The sequence below is a fragment of the Ranitomeya imitator genome, chromosome 1, assembly GCF_032444005.1.
Source record: "Ranitomeya imitator isolate aRanImi1 chromosome 1, aRanImi1.pri, whole genome shotgun sequence".
NCBI classification, from domain to species: Eukaryota; Metazoa; Chordata; class Amphibia; order Anura; family Dendrobatidae; genus Ranitomeya; species Ranitomeya imitator.
Window position 1 is genome coordinate 1,220,239,619 of NC_091282.1, and position 20,977 is coordinate 1,220,260,595.

A 20,977-nucleotide genomic window follows, 5' to 3' on the forward strand; every position below is an offset into this window, starting at 1 on the left:
TATGTTTCTCTGCTGTATCGGTGCATCCTGCATCGTGGTATGGGGCCCATGAAAACCTGGAGCCGGCCCGCAGTAAGAGAAGGATAACATGGACGGGGAGTGTGTCCCTTTAACCCCTTAAGCCCCGAGGGTGGTTTGCACGTTAATGACCGGGCCAATTTTTACAATTCTGACCACTGTCCCTTTATGAGGTTATAACTCTGGAACGCTTCAACGGATCTTGGCGATTCTGACATTGTTTTCTCGGGACATATTGTACTTCATGTTAGTGGTAAAATTTATTCGATATAACTTGCGTTTATTTGTGAAAAAAACGGAAATTTGGCAAAAATTTTGAAAATTTTGCAATTTTCCAACTTTGAATTTTTATACCCTTAAATCACAGAGATATGTCACAAAAAAATAGTTAATAAGTAACATTTCCCACATGTCTACTTTACATCAGCACAATTTTGGAACCAAAATTTTTTTTTGTTAGGGAGTTATAAGGGTTAAAAGTTGACCAGCAATTTCTCATTTTTGCAACACCATTTTTTTTTTAGGGACCACATCTCATTTGAAGTTATTTTGAGGGGTCTATATGATAGAAAATGCCCAAGTGTGACACCATTCTAAAAACTACACCCCTCAAGGTGCTCAAAACCACATTCAAGAAGTTTATTAACCCTTCAGGTGTTTTACAGGAATTTTTGGAATGTTTAAATAAAAATGAACATTTAACTTTTTTTCACACAAAATTTATTTCATCTCCAATTTGTTTTATTTTACCAAGGGTAACAGGAGAAAATGGATCCTAAAAGTTGTTGTACAATTTGTCCTGAGTACGTTGATACCCCATATGTTGGGGTAAACCACTGTTTGGGCGCATGGCAGAGCTCGGAAGGAAAGGAGCGCCATTTGACTTTTCAATGCAAAATTGACTGGAATTGAGATGGGACGCCATGTTGCGTTTGGAGAGCCCCTGATGTGCCTAAACATTGAAACCCCCCACAAGTGACACCATTTTGGAAAGTAGACCCCTTAAGGAACTTATCTAGATGTGTGGTGAGCACTTTGACCCACCAAGTGCTTCACAGAAGTTTATAATGTAGAACCGTAAAAATAAAGCATTAAGCTACTTACTGGTAGCGGCGTTTCTCGGAGGCCCATGACAGCACGACAGAGAGAGGGGATCCGCCCATTAGGAACAGGAAACCTACAGATACAAAAGGGCGGTACCTCTCCCTTGCCTCAGTTGTATTTCAGAGTCTTGAGAGGACTACCGCGGTTAGTGGCACAAAAAATATACACTACATACAATTATATACAGATTATATACAAATTTCCAGCTATATATTTGGAACTGGTATCCTGAGTGAGATATATACATCTATAGGAAGTGCAACCCCCAGTGAATAGGGAGGGAACTAAGGGTGCTGTCATGGGCCTCCGAGAAACGCCGCTACCAGTAAGTAGCTTAATGCTTTACTCGGACTCCCATGACAGCACGACAGAGAGAATTACAGAGATGTAAGCTTCCTTAGGGAGGGACTATGGCCTGTAGCACCCTTAACCCGAAAGTGAGATCAGAGGAAGCCCCCAAATCCAACCTATAGTGCTTAAATAAGGTGGACGGGGATGACCATGTGGCCGCCTTACATATCTGGTCTATTGATACTCCAGACTTTTCCGCCCAGGATGTAGCCATGGCCCTGGTGGAATGCGCCCTCAGATTCTGCGGAGCCGGACCCCCACCTGCAGTATAAGCCAAAGAGATAGCCTCCCTAATCCACTTTGCTAGTGTGTACTTTGATACCCTAAGTCCCTTTCTAGGGTTTTGGAAAGATAAAAATAATGCATCATCTTTCTTCCATGTGTCGGTAACAGAGATGTATTCTAGCAGGCATCTCCTAACGTCTAATGTATGGAGTAGTTCTTCCTTAGGGTTAGCAGGATTAGGGAGGAAGGATGGTAAGATTATCTCTTGTGACCTGTGAAACCGTGATGATACTTTTGGTAAATAGGCCGGGTCCGGTCTGAGGATTACTCTGTCTGGTAGAAACTCTGTATAAGGGGATACCCTGGAGTGAGCTTGTATATCTCCTACTCTACGGGCAGATATAATTGCTACCAGAAAAGCTGTCTTAAGGGATAGGGCCTTAATTGAAGCTGTTTGCAAAGGTTCAAATGGCTCTTTAGTCAATGCTGATAGGACTAAGTTGAGATCCCAAGGCATAGATCTATCTTTCTGAATGGGTCTAGATCTACTGGATGCCTTAATGAACCTTGAGATCCAGTAATTATTGGCAATGTTACAGGAGAATAGAGCCCCTAGGGCCGAGACCTGTACCTTTAGAGTACTAGTGGATAGACCTAGTTCTAAGCCTTTTTGCAGGAATTCTAAAATTTGTTTTACAGGTATTCCTTCTTCTAAATTGAAATCAGAAGAGGCCAGAAACTTTCGCCAGGTTCTAGCGTAGATTGTTGTGGTTATCTGCTTCCTACTTTTCATAAGGGTTTCAATCAAACTCGGGGAGAACCCTTTGCTTTTTAGTAACGCCCTTTCAAAGTCCATGCCGTTAAATGAAGGTTCTTTACTTGCGGATGACTGATCGGCCCCTGGTAGAGCAAATCCGGAATCTCCGGAAGTACCCAGGGATCCTCCACTGACATGATCCTGAGCCAAGTGAACCAGGCCCTTCTGGCCCAGAATGGGGCAATCAATATAACCCTGGCTCGATCTTCCCTTATCTTCCTGACTACCAAGGGTAATAGGCCTAGTGGAGGAAATGCGTATGCCAGCTGAAAATCCCAATTGATCAGGAAAGCGTCTACGGCTAGAGGATTTTCCCTGGGATTTAGGGAACAGAATTTTGTTGTCTTCCGGTTGTCCCTGGTAGCAAATAGATCTACATCTGGATGTCCCCATTTGTGGACAATCTGATCGAACACGCGATTGTTTAGGGACCACTCCCCTTGCCTCAAGGTGTCGCGGCTTAGAAAGTCCGCTTTGACATTTTCTTTTCCTCTTATGTGTAGAGCGGTTAAGGATAAGAAATGATTTTCCGCTGTCTGGAACAGACGATCCGCCACTCTCATCAGTGACTCGGAATGAGTTCCACCCTGATGATTTATGTACGCGACCGTCACCCGGTTGTCCGATAGGATCTTGACATGATGACCCTGCAGATATGAGAGGAATTTTTTCACTGAAAGCTCTACTGCCATTAATTCTTTCTGGTTGGAGGAGGCTGATATTAGGGAAGGGGGCCATAGACCCTGAACCATCATGTCATCCATGTGTGCTCCCCAACCCGCAGGGCTAGCATCAGTAGTTACCACACGTGTTACCTGAGACATCCAGGGAACCCCCGCCGATAAGTTTTCACTGACTAGCCACCACTTAAGAGATGTGAGTGCTTTTGGACCTAAAGTAACCTGACTCTGCAGGGACCCCTGTAAGATTTTGTCATTAACCAGCACCTCAGCTTGTAATGGTCTGGTGTGGAATTGGGCCCAACGGACAGCGGGAATGCAGGAAGTTAAGGAACCCAATAGTGACATAGCCTGTCTAAGGGTCATGGATGGTTTGTCAATTGCCTTAGACACCTGTTGCTGAATATGTAAAGATTTGTCGAGTGGAAGACAACATTGTTGTGTTTCTGAGTTTAATGATAGTCCTAAGAATCTTTGTATTTTTGGAGGCTGTAAACGGGATTTCTCATAATTTATGATCCACCCCAGACGCTCCAGTCTGGATGTGGCTGTTTCTAGCTGAGAACGGCAATGGTCTGCTGAGCTCCCTACTATAAAGAAATCATCCAAGTAGAGAATGATCAGGATGTTGGACTCTCGCAAGTGCGCCATAACCTCAGCCACTAGCTTTGTGAATACTCTAGGAGCTGCTGATAAGCCAAAGGGGAGCGCTCTGAACTGGAAATGGTGAATGCTACCCTCCATTGACACCGCTACTCTCAGGAATTTTTGGAAATCTTCATGTATTGGAACATGATAGTATGCGTCTTTAAGATCTACAACTACCATGAAACAGTGATTAAACAACATTTTTATTGCTGAATTAACCGTTTCCATTTTGAAGGATTCATTAACCAGGAATTCATTAAGACGCTTTAGATTAATGATCGTTCTAAACGATCCATCTGGCTTTTTGATCAGAAAAAGCGGAGAATAAAATCCCCTTCCTTTTTCTGAATCTGGAATTTCCACCAATATATTCTTGGCGCATAAGTTCATGACTTCAGCCTCTAGGGCTGCTTGCTCCAGGGGGGAGGAACGATAAGGGGTTAATTTGAATTTATCCCGAGGCCAATGATTGAAGTCCAGCTTAAGACCTTCAGTAACAATGCCTCTGACCCATCTACTGTTCGTTATGTCAAGCCACGCTGAGGAGAAGGCTGACAGTCTGCCCCCCACAGGGATTGCTAGTCATTGGTCTGGTTTTTTCTGATCCTTTGAGGAACGGCGAAACATATATCCCGTACCTCTACCGCGTCTGTCTTCCCATCTGAAACTCTCTCTAGTGGGAGAGGACCCGCGTTTCTTCCCACGACCAAATCTTCTTCGACTGAAGGGTCGGCGGTAGGATGCCGAGTACAGACTTGGGAACTTCTTTTTATCATCGCTTGCCTTTTCCAGTAACTCGTCCAGCATTGGACCGAAGAGATACTGTCCCTCGCACGGAATGGCGCAGAGCTTAGTTCTGGACTGGATGTCCCCTGACCAGCACTTTAACCATAGGGCCCTGCGAGCCGCGTTAGATAGACCTTCCGCTCTGGCCGCCATTCTGACAGAGTCCACAGATGCGTCCGATAGGAAGGCTGCAGCATTCTGAATTGTCGGAAGCGCTTTCAAAATAGAATCTCTGGATGCGCCATCCTTCAGCTGAGACTCTAATTGATCTAGCCAGACCATTAATGATCTGGCTGTGCATGTTATGGCCACTGCTGGTCTGAGGGATCCAGCCGCCATCTCCCAGGTACCTTTAAGAAAGATATCCGCCTTTCTGTCTAGGGGATCTTTGAGGGACCCCATATCCTCAAAGGGTAATGAGGCTTTCTTTGACGCCTTTGCTACGGCCGCGTCCAACCTCGGAGCTTTATCCCATGTCTCCACCACCGGATCATCAAAGGGATACCTTTGTTTTAAAGCTGGCGGTAAGGCCCCCTTTTTTTCAGGTTTTTTCCATTCACGGAGTATCAATTCTTTGATCTTCTCATTTACCGGAAAAGACCTAGATCTTACGATCTAACCCACTAAACATTAACTCTTGTTTGGAGGGCTGTGATTTGGGTTCCTCTATACCCATCGTGCCCCTAACTGATTTGACTACCTTGTCAATCTTATCTAAGGGTAGACAAAATCATCCAGACTCTTCATCTGATGAAGAGGAGAAAGGACTAGAGAGATAAATATTTTCTTCTCTTTCCTCTTCTGATGAATTAGAGTCCACAGGGGTCCTATGCTTCGGGCCTTCCACTTGGGATAGGGATCGTAATGACTCCCTTACTTCCAGCCGGATCATTTCTTTTAAATTTGCCGTACTCACGGACTCTTCTGCTACCTGGGGGAGGACAATATACAGGTCCTTCTCAAAAAATTAGCATATAGTGTTACATTTCATTATTTACCATAATGTAATGATTACAATTAAACTTTCATATATTATAGATTCATTATCCACCAACTTAAATTTGTCAGGTCTTTTATTGTTTTAATACTGATGATTTTGGCATACAACTCCTGATAACCCAAAAAACCTGTCTCAATAAATTAGCATATCAAGAAAAGGTTCTCTAAACGACCTATTACCCTAATCTTCTGAATCAACTAATTAACTCTAAACACATGCAAAAGATACCTGAGGCTTTTATAAACTCCCTGCCGGGTTCATTACTCAAAACCCCCATCATGGGTAAGACTAGCGACCTGACAGATGTCAAGAAGGCCATCATTGACACCCTCAAGCAAGAGGGTAAGACCCAGAAAGAAATTTCTCAACAAATAGGCTGTTCCCAGAGTGCTGTATCAAGGCACCTCAATGGTAAGTCTGTTGGAAGGAAACAATGTGGCAGAAAACGCTGTACAACGAGAAGAGGAGACCGGACCCTGAGGAAGATTGTGGAGAAGGACCGATTCCAGACCTTGGGGAACCTGAGGAAGCAGTGGACTGAGTCTGGTGTGGAAACATCCAGAGCCACCGTGCACAGGCGTGTGCAGGAAATGGGCTACAGGTGCCGCATTCCCCAGGTAAAGCCACTTTTGAGCTACAGAGAAGCAGCACTGGACTGTTGCTAAGTGGTCCCAAGTAATTTTTTCTGATGAAAGCAAATTTTGCATGTCATTCGGAAATCAAGGTGCCAGAGTCTGGAGGAAGACTGGGGAGAAGGAAATGCCAAAATGCCTGAAGTCCAGTGTCAAGTACCCACAGTCAGTGATGGTGTGGGGTGCCATGTCAGCTGCTGGTGTTGGTCCACTGTGTTTCATCAAGGGCAGGGTCAATGCAGCTAGCTATCAGGAGATTTTGGAGCACTTCATGCTTCCATCGGCTGAAATGCTTTATGGAGATGAAGATTTCATTTTTCAGCACGACCTGGCACCTGCTCACAGTGCCAAAACCACTGGTAAATGGTTTACTGACCATGGTATTACTGTGCTCGATTGGCCTGCCAACTCTCCTGACCTGAACCCCATAGAGAATCTGTGGGATATTGTGAAGAGAAAGTTGAGAGACGCAAGACCCAACACTCTGGATGAGCTTAAGGCCGCTATTGAAGCATCCTGGGCCTCCATAACATCTCAGCAGTGTCACAGGCTGATTGCCTCCATGCCACGCCGCATTGAAGCAGTCATTTCTGCCAAAGGATTCCCGAATAAAGTATTGAGTGCATAACTGAACATTATTATTTGATGGTTTTTTTGTTTGTTATTAAAAAAACACTTTTATTTGATTGGATGGGTGAAATATGCTAATTTATTGAGACAGGTTTTTTGGGTTATCAGGAGTTGTATGCCAAAATCATCAGTATTAAAACAATAAAAGACCTGACAAATTTCAGTTGGTGGATAATGAATCTATAATATATGAAAGTTTAATTGTAATCATTACATTATGGTAAATAATGAAATTTAACACTATATGCTAATTTTTTGAGAAGGACCTGTAGGTGATAACTACTATCTGACCTAAGGTCACTTCCACCCAACCACTCCTGTAGACCTCACCGTCTGTTGTATACAGGGGGCACATAACTTTTTAGTACAGGAGTCGGGTAAGGGGACTCCACAGAGGGCACACTCCTTATGCTTGGATTTTTCCGTACTTTTCTTCCCCTGGAAAGATAAAGTATAAGGGCCCCGCGTCACAGAGTGAACTTTCACGTAGATCACTTACCCGTGCGCCCAAGTCAAATACCGGAATCCGAGGGGGTTCTTTCCTAGACGAAGCTCTGGATCCCTGTTCGGATGAGCTTTTCCGACTAGGTTGGTCGCCTCTATCCTTTTTGGGCTTCTGACGCATCTCGTCTGACAGCTGCTGCTGCTCACCACCACTCTCCATGACGGATTACGACCAAAAGCATGGTTCTGAAATTGTGACCTGCTTATATCCCCCTTGGATCCGGTCAGCAGATAGGCCAGCGCTATCCCTATTGGTTCCTGGACACAGCCAGGAGGGCAGAGGGCTGAATGATGAACCGGCGCTCAGATGCGATGGGCGCCGCCATCTTGGAACCCCGCGCATGCACAGACGCCCGGCGACCCGGAAGCGGCTACCAGACTCCGCCCCCCCACGTCACCGCACCCGGAAACGCTCCAGCACACGCTGAGAGCGGTGCAGGACGCCGGGGATGGATCGGCAGCGCTCCGGAGCTCGCCCACACATCGGAGCCCGGCACCCGCAGCCATGCCGCACCGCTGCACCACCAATGGGAATACTTACCTGCGCCGACACTGATGGATGCAGGAAATCCTCCGGACTCCGCTCCCTGCTGCGAACACCACTGACGTGTAATCCAGCAAGGACCACCGTGGTGTCTCCAGGGATCTCCGCACCGGCCGAGGTAGGAGACCCCCCCGCTACCGTAATCGGCCGGCCGGCCTGGGCTCCTTCGTCTGTAGGCACCCGTCCCCTCAGGAACAGGAAACCAACTGAGGCAAGGGAGAGGTACCGCCCTTTTGTATCTGTAGGTTTCCTGTTCCTAATGGGCGGATCCCCTCTCTCTGTCGTGCTGTCATGGGAGTCCGAGTAAAAAATCATATTTTTTCACAAAAATTACCTTTCCGCCCCCAATTTTTTATTTTCCCAAGGGTAAGAGAAGAAATTGGACCCCAAAAGTTGTTATACAATTTGTCCTGAGTACGCTGATACTCCATTTGTGGGGGTAAACCACTGTTTGGGCGCATGGCAGAGCTCGGAAGGGAAGGAGTGCCATTTGACTTTTCAATGCAAAATTGACTGGAATTGAGATTGGACACCATGTTGCGTTTGGAGAGCCCTTAATGTGCCTAAACATTGAAACCACCCAAAAGTGACACCATTTTGGAAAGTAGACCCCATAAGGAACTTATCTAGATGTGTTTTGAGAGCTTTGAGCCCCCAAGTGTTTCACTACAGTTTATAACGCAGAGCCGTGAAAATAAAAATTCTTTTTTTTTTTTTCACAAAAATGATTTTTTAGTCCCCAGTTTTGTATTTTCACAAGGGTAACAGGATAAATTGGACCGCAAAAGTTGTTGTCCAATTTGTCCTGAGTACGCTGATACCCCATATGTGGGGGGGAAGCACTGTTTGGGCGCATGGGAGAGCTCGGAAGGGAAGGAGTGCCATTTGGAATACAGACTTAGATGGATTGGTCTGCAGGCGTCACGTTGCATTTGCAGAGCCCCTAATATACCCAAACAGTAGAAACCCCCCACAAGTGACCCCATATTGGAAACTAGACCCCCCAAGGAACTTATCTAGATGTGTTGTGAGAACTTTGAACCCCCAAGTTTTTCACTACAGTTTATAACGCAGAGCCGTGAAAATAAAAAAAAAAATCTTATTTTTCCCACAAAAATGATTTTTAGCCCCCCACATTTTTATTTTCCCAAGGATAACAAGAGAACTTGGACCCCAAAAGTTGTTGTCCTATTTGTCCTGAGTACGCTGATACCCCATATATTGGGGTAAACTCCTGTTTGGGCACACGGGAGAGCTCGGAAGGGAAGGAGCACTGTTTTACTTTTTCAACTCAGAATTGGCTGGAATTGAGATCGGACACCATGTCGCGTTTGGAGAGCCCCTGATGTGCCTAAACAGTGGAAACCCCCAATTATAACTGAAACCCTAATCTAAACACACTCCTAACCCTAATCCCAACAGTAACCCTAACCACACCTCTAACCCTGACACACCCCTAACCCTAATCCCAACCCTATTCCCAACCGTAAATGTAATCCAAACCCTAACTTTAGTCCCAACCCTAACTGTAGCCCCAACCCTAACCCTAGCCCCAACCCTAGCCCCAACCCTAGCCCCAACCCTAGCCCCAACCCTAGCCCCAACCCTAGCCCCAACCCTAACCCTAGCCCCAACCCTAGCCCCAACCCCAACCCTAGCCCCAACCCCAACCCTAGCCAACCCCAACCCCAACCCCAACCCTAGCCCTGATAGGAAAATGGAAATAAATACATTTTTAATTTTATTATTTTTCCCTAACTAAGGGGGTGATGAAGGGGGGTTTGATTTACTTTTATAGCGGGTTTTTTATATCGGATTTTTACGATTGGCAGCCGTCACACACTAAAATACGCTTTTTTTATAGCAAAAAAGTTTTTGCGTCTCCACATTTTGAGAGCTATAATTTTTCCATATTTGAGTCCACAGAGTCATGTGAGGTCTTGTTTTTTGCGGGACGAGTTGACGTTTTTATTGGTAACATTTTCGGACACGTGACATTTTTTGATCACTTTTTATTCCGATTTTTGTGAGGCAGAATTAGCAAAAACCAGCTATTCATGAATTTCTTTTGGAGGAGGCGTTTATACCGTTCCGCGTTTGGTAAAATTGATAAAGCAGTTTTATTCTTCGGGTTAGTACGATTACAGCGATACCTCATTTATATCATTTTTTATGTTTTGGCGCTTTTATACGATAAAAGCTATTTTATAGAAAAAATAATTATTTTGGCATCGCTTTATTCTCAGGACTATAACTTTTATTTTTTTGCTTATTATGCTTTGTGGTGGCTCGTTTTTTGCGGGACAAGATGACGCTTTCAGCGGTACCATGGTTATTTATATTTTGATCGCGTGTTATTCCACTTTTTGTTCGGCGGTATGATAATAAAGCGTTGTTTTTTGGCTCTTTTTTTTTTCTTTTCTTACGGTGTTCACTGAAGGGGTTAACTAGTGGGCCAGTTTTATAGGTCGGGTCGTTACGGACGCGGCGATACTAAATATGTGTACATTTATTGTTTGTTTGTTTTTTTTAGATAAAGAAATGTATTTATGGGAATAATATTTTTTTTATTTATTTATTTAGTAATTTTTTTTTTTTTTTTTTTTTTTTTTTTTTTACACATGTGGAAATTTTTTTTTTTACTTTTTTACTTTGTCCCAGGGGGGGACATTACAGATCGCCGATCTTACAGTTTGCACAGCACTCTGTAAGATCGGCGATCTCATTCATCGCTGCAGCGTTACCAAGTGCCTGCAGGCGACCCGGAAGTGCTCCCTGCAGGACCCGGATGCAGCCCCGCGGCCATTTTGGATCCGGGGACTGCAGGGAGAAGACGCTTGGTACACGGTGAGTACATCACCATGTACCGATCGTCTCAGGGAAGCACGCAGGGAGCCCCCTCCCTGCGCGATGCTTCCCTGTACCGCCGTCACATCGCGATCATGTTTGATCGCGGTGTGCCGGGGGTTAATGTGCCGGGAGCGATCCGTGACCGCTCCTGTCACATAGGTCAGCTGCGATAGTCTGCTGACACCCGACCGCGATCGGCCGCGCTCCCCCCGTGAGCGCGGCCGATCGCATATGACGTACTATCCCGTCACTGGGAATTAAGTCCCAGGGCACCTCGACGGGATAGTACGTCATATGGGATTAAGGGGTTAAAAACCTGCGCCTTCTCTCATGCCGTGTATAGTGGTTACATGTGTCCGCACATCAATACTCACAAACGCTGCACCAAAATCCTTGGCCGGGGTGGCAGTGAAGATGTAGCGGATGTCGCCCGGGCTCAGCACCTGGAAATACAAGTAATCCTGGATCCGGAGGCCTGAGGGAGAGGAAGGCGAATATTAACCGAGACCTCATCAACACCCCCAAAGATTTACCCCTGTAATACCTACTCCAGACCAGCAGAGGGGGCACCAGCTCCTCCACACTGTACCCCTGTAATACCTACTCCAGACCAGCAGAGGGGGCACCAGCTCCTCCACACTGTACCCCTGTAATACCTACTCCAGACCAGCAGAGGGGGCACCAGCTCCTCCACACTGTACCCCTGTAATACCTACTCCAGACCAGCAGAGGGGGCACCAGCTCCTCCACACTACACCCCTGTAATACCTACTCCAGACCAGCAGAGGGGGCACCAGCTCCTCCACACTGCACCCCTGTAATACCTACTCCAGACCAGCAGAGGGGGCACCAGCACCTCCACACTGCACCCCTGTAATACCTACTCCAGACCAGCAGAGGGGGCACCGGCATCTCCACACTACACCCCTGTAATACCTACTCCAGACCAGCAGAGGGGGCACCACCTCCTCCACACTGCACCCCTGTAATACCTACTCCAGACCAGCAGAGGGGGCACCAGCTCCTCCACACTGCACCCCTGTAATACCTACTCCAGACCAGCAGAGGGGGCACCGGCACCTCCACCCCTGTAATACCTACTCCAGACCAGCAGAGGGGGCACCAGCTCCTCCACACTGCACCCCTGTAATACCTACTCCAGACCAGCAGAGGAGGCACCAGCACCTCCACACTGCACCCCTGTAATACCTACTCCAGACCAGCAGAGGGGGCACCAGCTCCTCCACACTGTACCCCTGTAATACCTACTCCAGACCAGCAGAGGGGGCACCGGCACCTCCACACTGCACCCCTGTAATACCTACTCCGGACCAGCAGAGGGGGCACCAGCACCTCCACACTGCACCCCTGTAATACCTACTCCAGACCAGCAGAGGGGGCACCAGCACCTCCACACTGCACCCCTGTAATACCTACTCCAGACCAGCAGAGGGGGCACCGGCACCTCCACACTGCACCCCTGTAATACCTACTCCAGACCAGCAGAGGGGGCACCAGCTCCTCCACACTGCACCCCTGTAATACCTACTCCAGACCAGCAGAGGGGGCACCGGCACCTCCACACTGCACCCCTGTAATACCTACTCCAGACCAGCAGAGGGGGCACCGGCACCTCCACACTGCACCCCTGTAATACCTACTCCAGACCAGCAGAGGGGGCACCAGCTCCTCCACACTGTACCCCTGTAATACCTACTCCAGACCAGCAGAGGGGGCACCAGCACCTCCACACTGTACCCCTGTAATACCTACTCCAGACCAGCAGAGGGGGCACCACCTCCTCCACACTGTACCCCTGTAATACCTACTCCAGACCAGCAGAGGGGGCACCAGCACCTCCACACTGTACCCCTGTAATACCTACTCCAGACCAGCAGAGGGGGCACCAGCACCTCCACACTGCACCCCTGTAATACCTACTCCAGACCAGCAGAGGGGGCACCAGCACCTCCACACTGTACCCCTGTAATACCTACTCCAGACCAGCAGAGGGGGCACCAGCTCCTCCACACTGTACCCCTGTAATACCTACTCCAGACCAGCAGAGGGGGCACCAGCACCTCCACACTGTACCCCTGTAATACCTACTCCAGACCAGCAGAGGGGGCACCACCTCCTCCACACTGTACCCCTGTAATACCTACTCCAGACCAGCAGAGGGGGCACCAGCACCTCCACACTGTACCCCTGTAATACCTACTCCAGACCAGCAGAGGGGGCACCAGCACCTCCACACTGCACCCCTGTAATACCTACTCCAGACCAGCAGAGGGGGCACCAGCACCTCCACACTGTACCCCTGTAATACCTACTCCAGACCAGCAGAGGGGGCACCACCTCCTCCACACTGTACCCCTGTAATACCTACTCCAGACCAGCAGAGGGGGCACCAGCTCCTCCACACTGCACCCCTGTAATACCTACTCCAGACCAGCAGAGGGGGCACCAGCACCTCCACACTGTACCCCTGTAATACCTACTCCAGACCAGCAGAGGGGGCACCAGCACCTCCACACTGCACCCCTGTAATACCTACTCCAGATCAGCAGAGGGGGCACCAGCACCTCCACACTGCACCCCTGTAATACCTACTCCAGACCAGCAGAGGGGGCACCAGCACCTCCACACTGTACCCCTGTAATACCTACTCCAGACCAGCAGAGGGGGCACCAGCACCTCCACACTGCACCCCTGTAATACCTACTCCAGACCAGCAGAGGGGGCACCAGCACCTCCACACTGTACCCCTGTAATACCTACTCCAGACCAGCAGAGGGGGCACCAGCACCTCCACACTGTACCCCTGTAATACCTACTCCAGACCAGCAGAGGGGGCACCAGCACCTCCACACTGCACCCCTGTAATACCTACTCCAGACCAGCAGAGGGGGCACCAGCACCTCCACACTGCACCCCTGTAATACCTACTCCAGACCAGCAGAGGGGGCACCAGCACCTCCACACTGTACCCCTGTAATACCTACTCCAGACCAGCAGAGGGGGCACCAGCTCCTCCACACTGTACCCCTGTAATACCTACTCCAGACCAGCAGAGGGGGCACCAGCTCCTCCACACTGCACCCCTGTAATACCTACTCCAGACCAGCAGAGGGGGCACCACCTCCTCCACACTGCACCCCTGTAATACCTACTCCAGACCAGCAGAGGAGGCACCGGCACCTCCACACTGCACCCCTGTAATACCTACTCCAGACCAGCAGAGGGGGCACCAGCACCTCCACACTGCACCCCTGTAATACCTACTCCAGACCAGCAGAGGGGGCACCAGCTCCTCCACACTGCACCCCTGTAATACCTACTCCAGACCAGCAGAGGGGGCACCGGCACCTCCACACTGTACGCCTGTAATACCTACTCCAGACCAGCAGATGGGGCACCAGCACCTCCACACTGCACCCCTGTAATACCTACTCCAGACCAGCAGAGGGGGCACCAGCTCCTCCACACTGTACCCCTGTAATACCTACTCCAGACCAGCAGAGGGGGCACCGGCACCTCCACACTGCACCCCTGTAATACCTACTCCAGACCAGCAGAGGGGGCACCACCTCCTCCACACTGCACCCCTGTAATACCTACTCCAGACCAGCAGAGGGGGCACCAGCACCTCCACACTGCACCCCTGTAATACCTACTCCAGACCAGCAGAGGGGGCACCAGCTCCTCCACACTGTACCCCTGTAATACCTACTCCAGACCAGCAGAGGGGGCACCAGCTCCTCCACACTGCACCCCTGTAATACCTACTCCAGACCAGCAGAGGGGGCACCAGCTCCTCCACACTGTACCCCTGTAATACCTACTCCAGACCAGCAGAGGGGGCACCAGCTCCTCCACACTGTACCCCTGTAATACCTACTCCAGACCAGCAGAGGGGGCACCAGCACCTCCACACTGTACCCCTGTAATACCTACTCCAGACCAGCAGAGGGGGCACCGGCACCTCCACACTGCACCCCTGTAATACCTACTCCAGACCAGCAGAGGGGGCACCAGCACCTCCACACTGCACCCCTGTAATACCTACTCCAGACCAGCAGAGGGGGCACCAGCACCTCCACACTGTACCCCTGTAATACCTACTCCAGACCAGCAGAGGGGGCACCAGCACCTCCACACTGCACCCCTGTAATACCTACTCCAGACCAGCAGAGGGGGCACCAGCTCCTCCACACTGCACCCCTGTAATACCTACTCCAGACCAGCAGAGGGGGCACCACCTCCTCCACACTGTACCCCTGTAATACCTACTCCAGACCAGCAGAGGGGGCACCAGCTCCTCCACACTGTACCCCTGTAATACCTACTCCAGACCAGCAGAGGGGGCACCAGCTCCTCCACACTGTACCTCTGTAATACCTACTCCAGACCAGCAGAGGGGGCACCAGCTCCTCCACACTACACCCCTGTAATACCTACTCCAGACCAGCAGAGGGGGCACCAGCTCCTCCACACTGCACCCCTGTAATACCTACTCCAGACCAGCAGAGGGGGCACCAGCTCCTCCACACTACACCCCTGTAATACCTACTCCAGACCAGCAGAGGGGGCACCAGCTCCTCCACACTACACCCCTGTAATACCTACTCCAGACCAGCAGAGGGGGCACCAGCTCCTCCACAATGTACCCCTGTAATACCTACTCCAGACCAGCAGAGGGGGCACCAGCTCCTCCACAATGTACCCCTGTAATACCTACTCCAGACCAGCAGAGGGGGCACCGGCACCTCCACACTGCACCCCTGTAATACCTACTCCAGACCAGCAGAGGGGGCACCACCTCCTCCACACTGTACCCCTGTAATACCTACTCCAGACCAGCAGAGGGGGCACCAGCACCTCCACACTGTACCCCTGTAATACCTACTCCAGACCAGCAGAGGGGGCACCAGCTCCTCCACACTGTACCCCTGTAATACCTACTCCAGACCAGCAGAGGGGGCACCAGCTCCTCCACACTGCACCCCTGTAATACCTACTCCAGACCAGCAGAGGGGGCACCAGCTCCTCCACACTGCACCCCTGTAATACCTACTCCAGACCAGCAGAGGGGGCACCAGCACCTCCACACTGCACCCCTGTAATACCTACTCCAGACCAGCAGAGGGGGCACCACCTCCTCCACACTGCACCCCTGTAATACCTACTCCAGACCAGCAGAGGGGGCACCGGCACCTCCACACTGCACCCCTGTAATACCTACTCCAGACCAGCAGAGGGGGCACCGGCACCTCCACACTGCACCCCTGTAATACCTACTCCAGACCAGCAGAGGGGGCACCACCTCCTCCACACTGTACCCCTGTAATACCTACTCCAGACCAGCAGAGGGGGCACCAGCTCCTCCACACTGTACCCCTGTAATACCTACTCCAGACCAGCAGAGGGGGCACCAGCTCCTCCACACTGTACCCCTGTAATACCTACTCCAGACCAGCAGAGGGGGCACCAGCTCCTCCACACTGCACCCCTGTAATACCTACTCCAGACCAGCAGAGGGGGCACCACCTCCTCCACACTGCACCCCTGTAATACCTACTCCGGACCAGCAGAGGGGGCACCAGCTCCTCCACACTGCACCCCTGTAATACCTACTCCAGACCAGCAGAGGGGGCACCAGCACCTCCACACTGCACCCCTGTAATACCTACTCCAGACCAGCAGAGGGGGCACCACCTCCTCCACACTGTACCCCTGTAATACCTACTCCAGACCAGCAGAGGGGGCACCGGCACCTCCACACTGCACCCCTGTAATACCTACTCGGGACCAGCAGAGGGGGCACCAGCACCTCCACACTGCACCCCTGTAATACCTACTCCAGACCAGCAGAGGGGGCACCAGCACCTCCACACTGCACCCCTGTAATACCTACTCCAGACCAGCAGAGGGGGCACCACCTCCTCCACACTGTACCCCTGTAATACCTACTCCAGACCAGCAGAGGGGGCACCGGCACCTCCACACTGCACCCCTGTAATACCTACTCGGGACCAGCAGAGGGGGCACCAGCACCTCCACACTGCACCCCTGTAATACCTACTCCAGACCAGCAGAGGGGGCACCAGCACCTCCACACTGCACCCCTGTAATACCTACTCCAGACCAGCAGAGGAGGCACCAGCACCTCCACACTGCACCCCTGTAATACCTACTCCAGACCAGCAGAAGGGGCACCAGCACCTCCACACTACACCCCTGTAATACCTACTCCAGACCAGCAGAGGGGGCACCACCTCCTCCACACTGCACCCCTGTAATACCTACTCCAGACCAGCAGAGGGGGCACCAGCTCCTCCACACTGCACCCCTGTAATACCTACTCCAGACCAGCAGAGGGGGCACCAGCTCCTCCACACTGTACCCCTGTAATACCTACTCCAGACCAGCAGAGGGGGCACCACCTCCTCCACACTACACCCCTGTAATACCTACTCCAGACCAGCAGAGGGGGCACCAGCTCCTCCACACTGTACCCCTGTAATACCTACTCCAGACCAGCAGAGGGGGCACCACCTCCTCCACACTGCACCCCTGTAATACCTACTCCAGACCAGCAGAGGGGGCACCAGCACCTCCACACTGCACCCCTGTAATACCTACTCCAGACCAGCAGAGGGGGCACCAGCACCTCCACACTACACCCCTGTAATACCTACTCCAGACCAGCAGAGGGGGCACCACCTCCTCCACACTGCACCCCTGTAATACCTACTCCAGACCAGCAGAGGGGGCACCAGCACCTCCACACTGTACCCCTGTAATACCTACTCCAGACCAGCAGAGGGGGCACCAGCACCTCCACACTGTACCCCTGTAATACCTACTCCAGACCAGCAGAGGAGGCACCAGCACCTCCACACTGCACCCCTGTAATACCTACTCCAGACCAGCAGAGGGGGCACCAGCACCTCCACACTGCACCCCTGTAATACCTACTCCAGACCAGCAGAGGGGGCACCACCTCCTCCACACTGCACCCCTGTAATACCTACTCCAGACCAGCAGAGGGGGCACCAGTACCTCCACACTGTACCCCTGTAATACCTACTCCAGACCAGCAGAGGGGGCACCACCTCCTCCACACTGCACCCCTGTAATACCTACTCCAGACCAGCAGAGGGGGCACCAGTACCTCCACACTGTACCCCTGTAATACCTACTCCAGACCAGCAGAGGGGGCACCAGTACCTCCACACTGTACCCCTGTAATACCTACTCCAGACCAGCAGAGGGGGCACCAGCTCCTCCACACTGTACCCCTGTAATACCTACTCCAGACCAGCAGAGGGGGCACCGGCACCTCCACACTGCACCCCTGTAATACCTACTCCAGACCAGCAGAGGGGGCACCAGCTCCTCCACACTGCACCCCTGTAATACCTACTCCAGACCAGCAGAGGGGGCACCAGCTCCTCCACACTGCACCCCTGTAATACCTACTCCAGACCAGCAGAGGGGGCACCAGCTCCTCCACACTGTACCCCTGTAATACCTACTCCAGACCAGCAGAGGGGGCACCACCTCCTCCACACTGCACCCCTGTAATACCTACTCCAGACCAGCAGAGGGGGCACCAGCACCTCCACACTGCACCCCTGTAATACCTACTCCAGACCAGCAGAGGAGGCACCAGCACCTCCACACTGCACCCCTGTAATACCTACTCCAGACCAGCAGAAGGGGCACCAGCACCTCCACACTACACCCCTGTAATACCTACTCCAGACCAGCAGAGGGGGCACCACCTCCTCCACACTGCACCCCTGTAATACCTACTCCAGACCAGCAGAGGGGGCACCAGCTCCTCCACACTGTACCCCTGTAATACCTACTCCAGACCAGCAGAGGGGGCACCACCTCCTCCACACTACACCCCTGTAATACCTACTCCAGACCAGCAGAGGGGGCACCACCTCCTCCACACTGTACCCCTGTAATACCTACTCCAGACCAGCAGAGGGGGCACCACCTCCTCCACACTGCACCCCTGTAATACCTACTCCAGACCAGCAGAGGGGGCACCAGCACCTCCACACTGCACCCCTGTAATACCTACTCCAGACCAGCAGAGGGGGCACCAGCTCCTCCACACTGCACCCCTGTAATACCTACTCCAGACCAGCAGAAGGGGCACCAGCACCTCCACACTGCACCCCTGTAATACCTACTCCAGACCAGCAGAGGGGGCACCACCTCCTCCACACTGCACCCCTGTAATACCTACTCCAGACCAGCAGAAGGGGCACCAGCACCTCCACACTACACCCCTGTAATACCTACTCCAGACCAGCAGAGGGGGCACCAGCTCCTCCACACTGCACCCCTGTAATACCTACTCCAGACCAGCAGAGGGGGCACCAGCTCCTCCACACTGTACCCCTGTAATACCTACTCCAGACCAGCAGAGGGGGCACCACCTCCTCCACACTACACCCCTGTAATACCTACTCCAGACCAGCAGAGGGGGCACCAGCTCCTCCACACTGTACCCCTGTAATACCTACTCCAGACCAGCAGAGGGGGCACCACCTCCTCCACACTGCACCCCTGTAATACCTACTCCAGACCAGCAGAGGGGGCACCAGCACCTCCACACTGCACCCCTGTAATACCTACTCCAGACCAGCAGAGGGGGCACCAGCACCTCCACACTACACCCCTGTAATACCTACTCCAGACCAGCAGAGGGGGCACCACCTCCTCCACACTGCACCCCTGTAATACCTACTCCAGACCAGCAGAGGGGGCACCAGCACCTCCACACTACACCCCTGTAATACCTACTCCAGACCAGCAGAGGGGGCACCGGCACCTCCACACTGCACCCCTGTAATACCTACTCCAGACCAGCAGAGGGGGCACCACCTCCTCCACACTGCACCCCTGTAATACCTACTCCAGACCAGCAGAGGGGGCACCAGCTCCTCCACACTGTACCCCTGTAATACCTACTCCAGACCAGCAGAGGGGGCACCAGCTCCTCCACACTGCACCCCTGTAATACCTACTCCAGACCAGCAGAGGGGGCACCGGCACCTCCACACTGTACCCCTGTAATACCTACTCCAGACCAGCAGAGGAGGCACCAGCACCTCCACACTGCACCCCTGTAATACCTACTCCAGACCAGCAGAGGGGGCACCAGCACCTCCACACTGTACCCCTGTAATACCTACTCCAGACCAGCAGAGGGGGCACCAGCTCCTCCACACTGCACCCCTGTAATACCTACTCCAGACCAGCAGAGGGGGCACCGGCACCTCCACACTGTACCCCTGTAATACCTACTCCAGACCAGCAGAGGAGGCACCAGCACCTCCACACTGCACCCCTGTAATACCTACTCCAGACCAGCAGAGGGGGCACCAGCACCTCCACACTGTACCCCTGTAATACCTACTCCAGACCAGCAGAGGAGGCACCAGCACCTCCACACTGCACCCCTGTAATACCTACTCCAGACCAGCAGAGGGGGCACCAGCACCTCCACACTGTACCCCTGTAATACCTACTCCAGACCAGCAGAGGGGGCACCACCTCCTCCACACTGCACCCCTGTAATACCTACTCCAGACCAGCAGAGGGGGCACCAGCTCCTCCACACTGCACCCCCGGCGCTGTACCTTAATCCTGAGCCTCCCCCCTGCCCCGTACAGCTCCTCCGCCATCCTGTAATACGCACCCCAGGCCAGCAGGGGGTGTGAGAGCAGCAGCAGGGTCAGCAGGCAGCTCCTCCTCATGACGCCGGGCACTCAGTGACCATCAGGAGCCTCCTCGCCGCCGCCGGACTCCAGCACAGACCGAGCTCCGCCTTCACTGATTTTTACTGGTGTTGGCTTGTGGGGCTCTAATTGGTCGGCTGGAATGTCAATCAATGTAGCTGACCGTACTGCACCTAATACAGACGCACATTCCTACTGCGTGTTGCTTTGAATGGGGCGCACGCTTCGCGATTAGTGATTTCAGTCCCGCCCCTGTGTAGTACTGACCAATGGACAGCCAGGTTAAGAAATTGACGAACCAATTAAAAATTGATATTCGGTGAACTCGAGGCTTGAGCCGCAGGCTTTCGATATCCATGGCAACGGATATATCCGGCATGTCCCTGACAGTGGACCAATAGGAACTTTCTGATAAAGTCAT

At 52.0% G+C, this 20,977-nt stretch overlaps 1 protein-coding gene across 1 annotated transcript in view; it reads right to left on the minus strand.

The window, feature by feature from the left end:
* PRADC1 (protease associated domain containing 1) overlaps positions 1–20,673 on the minus strand; it is a 37,015-nt gene extending 16,342 nt beyond the window's left edge. The window contains exons 1-2 of the mRNA XM_069745078.1: positions 20,517–20,673; positions 11,164–11,264 (exon numbers count right to left, since the gene is read on the minus strand). Coding sequence (XP_069601179.1) covers positions 11,164–11,264; positions 20,517–20,574 — 159 coding nt within the window. The 5' untranslated portion in view covers positions 20,575–20,673. The remainder of the gene's footprint in view (positions 1–11,163; positions 11,265–20,516) is intronic.
* Between the last annotated feature and the right edge of the window lie 304 nt (positions 20,674–20,977).